General features: G+C 43.4%; 2 protein-coding genes across 2 annotated transcripts; both read right to left on the bottom strand.

The window, feature by feature from the left end:
- Positions 1 to 287: 287 nt before the first annotated feature.
- Positions 288 to 2524, bottom strand: LOC128426862 (ADP-ribosylation factor-like protein 4D). Its single transcript, XM_053413912.1, has 2 exons — positions 2412 to 2524; positions 288 to 1618 (listed from the first exon to the last, which is right to left on the bottom strand). The coding sequence occupies exon 2, from the start codon at positions 1492 to 1494 to the stop codon at positions 889 to 891; it is 606 nt and encodes a 201-aa protein (XP_053269887.1). The 5' UTR covers positions 1495 to 1618; positions 2412 to 2524; the 3' UTR covers positions 288 to 888.
- A 472-nt stretch (positions 2525 to 2996) lies between these two features.
- On the bottom strand, positions 2997 to 7836 carry LOC128426650 (transmembrane protein 106B). Its single transcript, XM_053413664.1, has 8 exons — positions 7676 to 7836; positions 6286 to 6469; positions 6035 to 6098; positions 5405 to 5558; positions 4582 to 4722; positions 4454 to 4497; positions 4287 to 4340; positions 2997 to 3552 (listed from the first exon to the last, which is right to left on the bottom strand). The coding sequence occupies exons 2-8, from the start codon at positions 6449 to 6451 to the stop codon at positions 3435 to 3437; spliced, it is 741 nt and encodes a 246-aa protein (XP_053269639.1). The 5' UTR covers positions 6452 to 6469; positions 7676 to 7836; the 3' UTR covers positions 2997 to 3434.
- Positions 7837 to 9491: the final 1655 nt, after the last annotated feature.

The raw sequence follows: 9491 nt of genomic DNA, 5'->3' as shown, positions 1-9491 counted from the left end.
TGTTTTTGGCTTGTGTGTGTGTGGGGGGGGGGGAGGGCCAGTAAAGGAGGAGGAGGAACACACCTATCGTGTAAATTGTCTTGTAAAAATGTTAGAAAACATCTACACAACAGATAATGACCAACACTATCATCTAAAGTTTAATATTCACTCGCTTTTAGCTCCGTCTTTGGTCTCCACCACCTCCAAAATAACATATTTAGAACTGAACTTTGATTAATATAAGACATTTTGAATATCGCAATTCAATTAACATCAGGATAGAGAGATAACAACGGACTTTCTGTGCAGTGTTTTGATTTATTAAGTCTTGTACAATTTGTATAAATACTACTGTTATAATAAATGAAACTTAACCTCTGTGGCCACAAGGGGAATGCACTTAGGATTAATTCAATAAAATATCATTTGGTGCTCCACCACAAGAGTCCCTCTGTCCAGCACAAAACACAAAGACGTGGCATAAATATTCTGGGAAGCGTCGGTACATCGTGGAACAAGCTGGTCAGTGGGGGGGGGGGGGGGGGGTAATCTGTGAAAGACATTTTAAACTTCATCCTAGACTTCTCTTAACATGTGACATGGATTTTAACGTGTTCATATATTACTTCTCTACGCCTCACAGGTTGGTTAGAAATCTTTAAAACAAGTGTAGAAATGCTCTTAGCTGCATCTTAACGTTTCCGAGAGCAGCGGCTCAGTCCCGGTCACGTCGATTCTGCTTCAGTTATTATGAGCGAGTCCATTTCTCTTGACCCTCCGGCCGCGGGTAATTGTTGTTCTGTTGGCACTAATCGCCTCGGCCATTAAAAAGGGACCAGTAGGCTTGGAAGTGTCCCAGCAGAGGATAAATCTGTCCAGGTAGTGTCCACAGTGTGAGTCCAGAGCTCATCTCTTCCTGTTCCTGTTGTGCTTCACCGTCTTCTTCCTCTTCACGATCATCTCGTACAGTTTCTCCAGGCCCGGCTGGAGCCCGTGGCCGGTCACGGCGCTGCAGCTCTGCACGTGGTGCAGCGTGTACATGCTCAGCTCGTGGACGGAGAGCAGCTTCTCCACCTCGCTGACGCACAGGGCCGAGTCCAGGTCCTGCTTGTTGGCCAGGATGAGCACGGGGACCCCCTGGTTCTCCGAGGTGCGGGTGATCTTGTGGAGCTCCACTTTGGCCTCCTCCAGGCGCTCCTGCTCGGTGGAGTCCACCACGAACACGATCCCGTCCGTTCGCCGGGTGTAGGACTTCCAGAGCGGGCGCAGCTTCTCCTGCCCGCCCACGTCCCACACCTGGAAGTTGATGGCCCGGGACACCCCCACCGCCACCTTGATCTTCTCCGTGTTGAAGCCCTTGGTGGGGATGGTTTTCACGAACTCCTTCAGCTTGAGCCGGTAGAGGAGGGAGGTCTTGCCGGCCGAGTCGAGGCCGATCACCACCACGTGCAGCAGCTGGAAGTTGGGCAGGAACGTGGTGTTGGGGGCGATGTCGGTCAGCTGGTTGCCCATGTCTCCGCCAGCGGGTCACACCTCCTCCAGCGAGGTGACAGATTCCTGGATTAATCAGTTTCTCAGGGGATTGGCATTTGCTCCCTTGTGCTCGGAGGCAGACGGGATCACACGGTGCAGGGACCTTATCAAAACACACACAGAGACCAAGTTAACATTTAATGAGAGGACAATGGCTGCTTCAGGACTGTTTGCTTATACAGCACAAGTGCTACTTCACACCGAGGAGACACCCAGCAGATACTGAGGCTTATCAGCTGTGAGGCTCAAGAGCTTGATGCAATTTTCCTCCTATCAGCAGTTTCCTGCTGGGATTTGATCCTTCACCGTCCCACACTGGTGATGATGGAGAACAACAAACCTCTCGGGCTTTCAATGCCACATTACAGATCTGAACAACAGTTGATTGGGAGTCTGAGGTTATCTATAGAGTCTTATTTGCTCAGGATAATCCTCTTTGGTCCGCTGAACCTGGAGGGGGGTGCATTGATTTCAGTGCAGTGGGTGGATCATACTGGGATCTGTGTGTTTTACTGGTCCACTCCGCAAACTGCTGCAGCAAAGAAACACTAATCCTGTTGATGTTGACATCCTGATATCCATCAAGCACGCACACGCAGCCCGTGCACGTTTACACACGAGCCTGGACACTACTATCACACTGCAGCTCAGAGGAGCATCGAGGTAGAAACACTTTTGCTTCCGGATTTATTCTTCAGGGAATAAGACGCCTGAGTTTTCCTCTTTCCTCTGCACGTCCACTTGGACTTGCGTTTTTTTTTTCATGCAGCAAATTAATTAGCGCAAGAACTTCAACATGGAGCATCCGACCAGAGCTAAAAATACACTTTCCACAGCTTCTACAAAAACACTGACACAAGCAGCTTCGTGCACTTTCCAGTAAAAAACCTTCTCACCTTCTACGTGCGCAGTGAAAACATCATCCCGAGAAACAAGCACGTCCATGGTCCTGCTCCCTGCTCCCTGTCCCGTGGCTCCTGCTCCGCTCCTCCTGCTCCGCTCCTCCTGCAGCTCTGACGGATCCGAGGCTCCGGGGAAAGACACCTCGAGCCCGGCTGACGTCACAACGCCACCTGGACGGCCGAACCGCGCCCCCTGGCGGCCATCATTAGCAAAGACAACACACTGGAGCTCGTGCAGTTCTGCAGGCTGATGGGTCTGATTTAATTATAACTTATGAGTAATATCCAATGAAAAACATATTTAATATGTTAATATATCAAAGTCATGAATATTTTATATGTATGAATATCTATAAAATGCATATATTGTCTTTATGTATATGTTGAAATAATTAAACATATTTTACACTTCTCAGCTTGTGACATGATTTACATGTCAAGGTCTATTTCTAAAAAATTTCAAAAAAGGGATATTCTAAATGTTGCTAACTTCCTCTGGGAAATCAAATATTTACTGTTTTGAAATTTCAAAACCAAAAGAAACAGAAACCACTGAAGATGCTTGAGAAAGGAAACGACTTCTTTTAAATGCTGCAGTTTAATAAAGTGCAAAAGATGATCAACAAACATATTTACACAATGTGTGTAATACTGATAACAAGACGTGTCGATATTAGTTCAATTCTACAAACTATACATACATGAATTTAAAATGGGAACAGACAATTTTCCCATTTGGGAAGAAATTGGGCTCAATTATATGAGAAATACACATTTACAAGCATGTCTCCAACAAATAAGAGAAAGCTTAACATTCACACTAAAACACAAAGGATTTTAACGAATCCACATTTCAAGATTATAACTCTGTGGTGATCAACACACAGCTGTTGTGTTGTTATGCTACGACAACATACACAATGAGATAAAAGGGCTTTCCTCCGCTGTCATCGTTCACACGTTCACATTTCATACGAAGGAGATAAAGGTTATTCATGACTTCACACGGCTTTGTTCTCACGTGGCTCTCATCACAGGATGTGGGGTCGTTGAGTTGACGCCACAGTCGATGAACTCGAAGGAGTTGATTGACAGCTGCTCCGTGTGGGACAGGTAGGAAATGTTCAGCGTCATCCTGGAGGAAAAGATCAGGAAACGACATGAGAAGCAGCTGGAGACGGATTCTGCTTCAGTGCAGCTTTAAAACATGAGGGAAATATCTTCATTCCTTCACGCCAGCGACACCTAGTGGCCAGGGGCGGTATGTCTTATAGTGTTGTCCACCTGTCACATGTTTTACCTTGTGAACACGATTCCTCAGGGACACGTCCAGGAAATACTTTCAGATTTGGAACAAACGTTCACCTGGACTCACGGATTAACTGATTCAATTTGGGTGGCGAAAGGTCAAAGGTCACAGTGACGTAATATGAGTCTTGGAAAGAATGTATGTAGACTAAAACTGCTCTGGTTGGTGGAGGCATACAACTGCTAGATATAGATATTAAACAGGGGGGAGAGTGGATGAACTTGGTGAACTGTGGACAGGATGGATTGTGGTCAACTGAATATAAAGAGGAAGGATGCATCTTCACTTCCTCACACTTTACAAGAATGAAGCCAAAATGTCTCCAAACCCTCGATAGGTTCACCTATCCCCTTTTTTAATATCATTTAATAACTTCAGATACAAAAATATTTTTTAATTTTTTGTTTTAAATGACTCAAATCCCCTATCTCCTTAAAAAACGAACCCTTCAAAGAATAAAACCACTTTTTGGAAATGCCCCGTTCTGCTGCTCCACCTCTAACAGCCTGTGGGGCTGAGACCTGTTCAAGCCTTCATCTCAGATGGAGATCGACACTTACTGCAGCTCCAGGAACAGCGTGTGGATCTTGACGGAGCTCGACTTGCAGTACGAGCTGGAGGAAACAAAACATTCAACACGTGTCAACGATAACGGACAAAGCATCGGGTCGGTCTCTGTGTTTTTGAGTTAGAAGCTGTCACGTGCTCAGCTGGATTTCAAACTTACTCTAAGCCTATGTCCACGATGGGCAGGTTTATTTTAATTGTGAACTGCAGGAGGGAGAGAAAGAGACGTCAGGACATTTATCAACAATCTTCTGTGTCTCGATGTGAGTCCTCGTGTGGGGGACTCACAGATTTCTGCGAGCGGGACTGGATGGTGGTGATGTTGGATATCTTGGTCTTCGCCACCACGATGTCGGTGACCAGACTCTGGATGCTGAACCCGACCACCTGCACCGGGACAAAGTTCTCGTTGGTGATGTTGATGAGGTTCTGGAGGAGAAGACGTGTCAGTGAACTTTGACCTTCTCACAGAACTGCACAGACAGTCATGTGTCATGTGAGGGGGTTTCACACGTCCAATAAAAAGACAGTGGCAGAGAGTATAACATACTTAATACACCGAATGTAATTTATATATGTAGTATTTTAGACTTGTACATCTATACACACATCTTAACGCTGACATCTGTTTAGTAATAAAGTTTACTGCTGCATTAAAACTGAATTCCTTTGCAATAAGTTTTAATGGATAATTTTACTGCTCATTCTGTTGTTAAATGTTGTTTTAAAGCAACATTATGCAACTGTTTCACCTTCTGAACAACACAAGGGGCTGCAGGGGGCGCTGTTGCTCAGTGAAAGTTACAGAGTGTGGCTTTAATAGTTTTCTTTTCCTTAAAGGTGAAGCTGTAGATCTTTGGAAATTGAGTATTAACTTCGATCTCTTGTGGAGCGTTAAACGTTTCTTATGTTCAAACCACAGTCTCTAAATAAAGATAGAAAAATTGGAAGCCAAAGTTTCTCAGTCGCCCCCTGGTGGCTGGCTGCAGTGCAGGTCATAAATCCCTGCTCCTCCATGTAAGTAGATGGGACATGGACCAAACTGAAAAGGGGCTGAATATTGTCTGGCCGGTTCTTTCACTTGAGATCTTCCACGTATCCTGTCACTTACTGTGACCTCCAGGTCGACCATGCCGGGGGAGAAGTAGACCATGACCGACAGCACGGACACCGGAGTCAGGCGGACGCTCCGAGGGAAGAGGAAGAAGAGGACCAGGCAGCAGACCAGGAGACACACCACCATGGACACGCACACGTACTGCTTACTGCAAACATGCACAACTGATGAGCATCACAGTGATGAAAACAGGTCAAATCAGGGAAAGCAAAATGATCAGAGTGCAATTTAGAACATGTTTTAAGACATATTAATGTGTATATATGTATGTATTAGTACATAATATAATAGTGATTTCGTTATTGTTTTATTATATTATTATTATTATTAAGGTGGAGAAGCTTTTAACTATTTCATATACAGCAGGGTAATTAAACTGTAGTACTGTTCTTTACCATCATATAATACAGTAGTACATATATATGATTAAATATCATGTACTTAATATATTTTATACAAGTAAAGTCTTGATTTGTAAAGCTGTAGTGAACAATATTGTGGAGTAGAAAGTTGATGTAGCACAGGATGGAGTAAAAGTAGTAGTATTAGACATTTAGTAAATGTGAATACTAAAGTAAATGTACTTTCTACGTCTGAGTACACACATGTTTGTGTATTCCTTACGTGCGTCTGGGTTTCAGCCTGATGTCGTTACACGGTATCACAGCCACGAGCTGATCTTTGTGACCTGTCCACACAAACACAGGAGACAAGAGCAGCGTCCTTCTGTAAACTGTGTTCTTCTCACCACAGAGCTGATGGGAAAGAACCGAGTCTGGGGTTCTCTGACCCGGTTCCTTTATTTCCCTTGATGTGAACTGAAACTGTTGTGTGTCGGTGAGAAATGGATTTGTGATAAAGACTGAAACACAAACCTCTGGGGATTCGTCCGGTTCCACGACACGTGGGGCAGGTTTCTCCTGTCGGGGTCTCAGTGATGGATCCATACGGAGGAAACTGCTTCAGAGTTCTGGTCCTCTCCATCCCGTTGGTCAGGTCCGGGCCCGGAGTCATCACGCCACTGAGTCCTGGTGGGTCCATGATGTCAGAGTATAAAGTCTGAATGAGAAGAGAAACCAGGAGAACTTTACAGAAGTTAAACCCACAGAAACTCTTCTCCTCCTTCCTCCGGAGCTCGGTCACCTTTGATACGAGTCTCTCTCTCTCTAACAAAACCTTTACATGACCAATAAAAGCTTGTGGTCGCTCCACATGTCAGGATGTGAGTCAGCAGCAGGAGGACGACACAAACACACACGTGCACTTTTACTGCTACACTTTTAGGATCAGGTGAGATTGTGTGATGATTAATAAATTCCACAAAAGGGGAAAAAACTACTTTTCTTTAAGACATTCGGGATTTTGTTTTATCTTGAAAGTCTCAAAAATACAATATTGGTTTTTCAATATCAATTATAATGTCTGGTTTACGGTTTACTCAAATATGTATTTACAGGATTTCTACTAGAGTCCGACAGATTTATCAATTTGCTGATTATCTTTGTTTATGTTTAATGATATGAATATTTTCATTTTACATAACACACAATTCAGAAAAGATTTTTTTCTCTTAATTTCAAGTATTTTGTTATATTTGTTATCTTTTTATTCATAAAGTTTTTGGTTAAGCTGTTAAATTTCAAGCCTCAGTTACATTTCTTTGTCATAAAAGTTTAAACCCAACACATTAATCGTTGCTTATAGTTTTTTAATATATATATTTATTGGCGAAAATATATCATCAGTTTTTTAATTCCTGATATTTGTATCTACATCGGTTTCCAAAAAACAGCTGACTGTAATAATATAACATTTATATTAATAATTCCACAGTGTGCACGTTGCACACACACAGACACACCCACACTTTCTAGGGAATACAGAGATCCAGGAAATTCAGCAATGAATTATTTATACCGTTCACAGAATGAAGAATTCATATTTCAACGTGTAATTATGACGATGCATTTTGTCAAATGATCCCAGTTGCACAATAATTTCGTTTTTTTCTCGCTACTTCTGCTTTTATCTCAATGTTATTCCACAGATTCTGGTTTAATACATGAACTATGAAATTAAACTCTTCTAACAGTGAAAAAACAACCTCCTATCAGGTCCCCTGAGGTAAAGTCAACGAGTCTTGTTTGTCAGTCTGACACGTTTCTGTCCACAGAGTAAAACAAGGCCCACCTGTCCCAGTTAAGCAGCAAGACTGGTTTCACTGGTTCAGCTTCTGAACCAGTGAACGCTTCTTCACACACTCACCTCCCTGCACCACCTCAGAGTAAAGTCCAGATCTGTGGAGACATGAAGAGTCGTTTTCTTTACGGTCGACAGTGGAAACACTTGTGTGTCTGCAGCAGGAACATCAGGTGGGAGGATCACTTCCTCCTTCTCTGAGTGAGAGCTCAGTCAACACAGCAGGTCACATGTTCGACTTCCTTCAAGGAGACGTGTTCAGGCACAATTCACAATTTGAAATAAACAAATGCAACGCATGAAGGATAACAATTAGTTTTTTTAGAAACTAGAATCACTGTCCTAAGTAAAACTATTTTGAAATTAAATTCTTAGTTTGTCAAGGAACAAACTTAAAGAAAGTGAAAAACAATATTCCTAGATTTTGCTCCTTTGTCGTGATCCAGGCCAAAGAGTTTTGCCTCTGACCTACATCATGATATATATCTATATTAAGTTTGAAGATAACCAGTGCAGTAGTTTCCACCTGACTGTGCACACAGAGCACACAGAGCCGACACTAATTGATCCTGGAGCTCTGAGGTTGTTGCCCTGAAGTTCACACAGGCAATTCAAATATGTGAAAGCTCATTCTGTGAAGAACGCAGCACAATCATAGGAGTGTGACCTCTGTGCTTGTGACATAATGTGACCCAGTAGAGAATGAACCGTGTGTCAGACGTACAGCAGCTGGGTGGGGGGGTTCACATCAACAGACGAGAGGGATGTGCAAATCGTTTTATTGGTGGATCGACAGCTGACGGGTATTTGATGAATACACTGAGTGGCAGAAGAATAGTTTGACAAGCATAGTAGATATATATTCAGAATTCGATCCTTTAAATCGTGGAAAAATCGTTCATAACATAAGAAAATATGGTTCAAAAAAATCCTCAACCGCACAAACAAAAACAAGGAGAATCAACTCAAACCATCAGAAACGTACGTTAAATTAAATCTACACACACACACACACACACATTCACCACAAATAACATCAAACCATCATATGTATATTTTGATAAATCCCCTGTAAAGGCTTTTTAATGAAACAGAATACACTTGGTTCCACTAAGAGATCATGGAATGTGTTGTCAGAGACGTCTACGCTTGGACCGGTGCTAAGTGGCGGTAGCTGGGGTTCAGTTTGCCGGATGAGGACGCGCGGGAGATGCAGGCGAGAGGGGGGGGGGAGCGGACGTCTTCCACGGTGACGGTGCTAAGACACAAGAACACGACTCGTCTCTAAAGCCTCTACCTGTCATGCAGGCGTCTCCTAAGAAGCAAGTAGAAAAAACACCGGGGGGGGGGGGGGGGGGGGGGGTCTGAACGGTGAGCCGTCCGGACGGTTACATTCCACATGTCAACGTCTAAAATAACAGTAAGAAAAAGATTGCATTGATTAGGCAGGTTTCACTACGAGAAAAATCGAGAAAAAGATCGGAAATATATTATATATCATACGCAGTGTTGTTCCAGCCGCTGCAGCTTCAGTAACGTCTCCTTTAGAACGAGAGCTGCTTCTTCGGAAACACTTCTTTTTATCAACGACACTCAACGATACTCACGCTCCGCTCGAGAGGAGGAGCTAGCCGAGCCCTGACGACACACGGTTATTTTTCAGCGCAGAGGAAGCAGCTACAACAGCAACACGAAGATGAAGAGCAGAGTTACACACTTAATTCCTCCTACGTCCTTTTCGACCCACACAGTAAAGTTGTGCGGCCCAGGTAAACAAGGCAGAGGTCGACCACTATCCGTAATAATAATCTACGAGTGTTTTCATATTTATATTTATGGTTAATTTCATCCAAATGTTGAAGCTAAATTAAAGGCAAAAGGC

This window comes from Pleuronectes platessa, chromosome 21 (genome assembly GCF_947347685.1).
Source record: "Pleuronectes platessa chromosome 21, fPlePla1.1, whole genome shotgun sequence".
In the NCBI taxonomy this organism is placed as follows: domain Eukaryota; kingdom Metazoa; phylum Chordata; class Actinopteri; order Pleuronectiformes; family Pleuronectidae; genus Pleuronectes; species Pleuronectes platessa.
The sequence above is the reverse complement of the archived record's forward strand: the minus strand, read 5'-3'. Positions and strand labels throughout refer to the sequence as shown.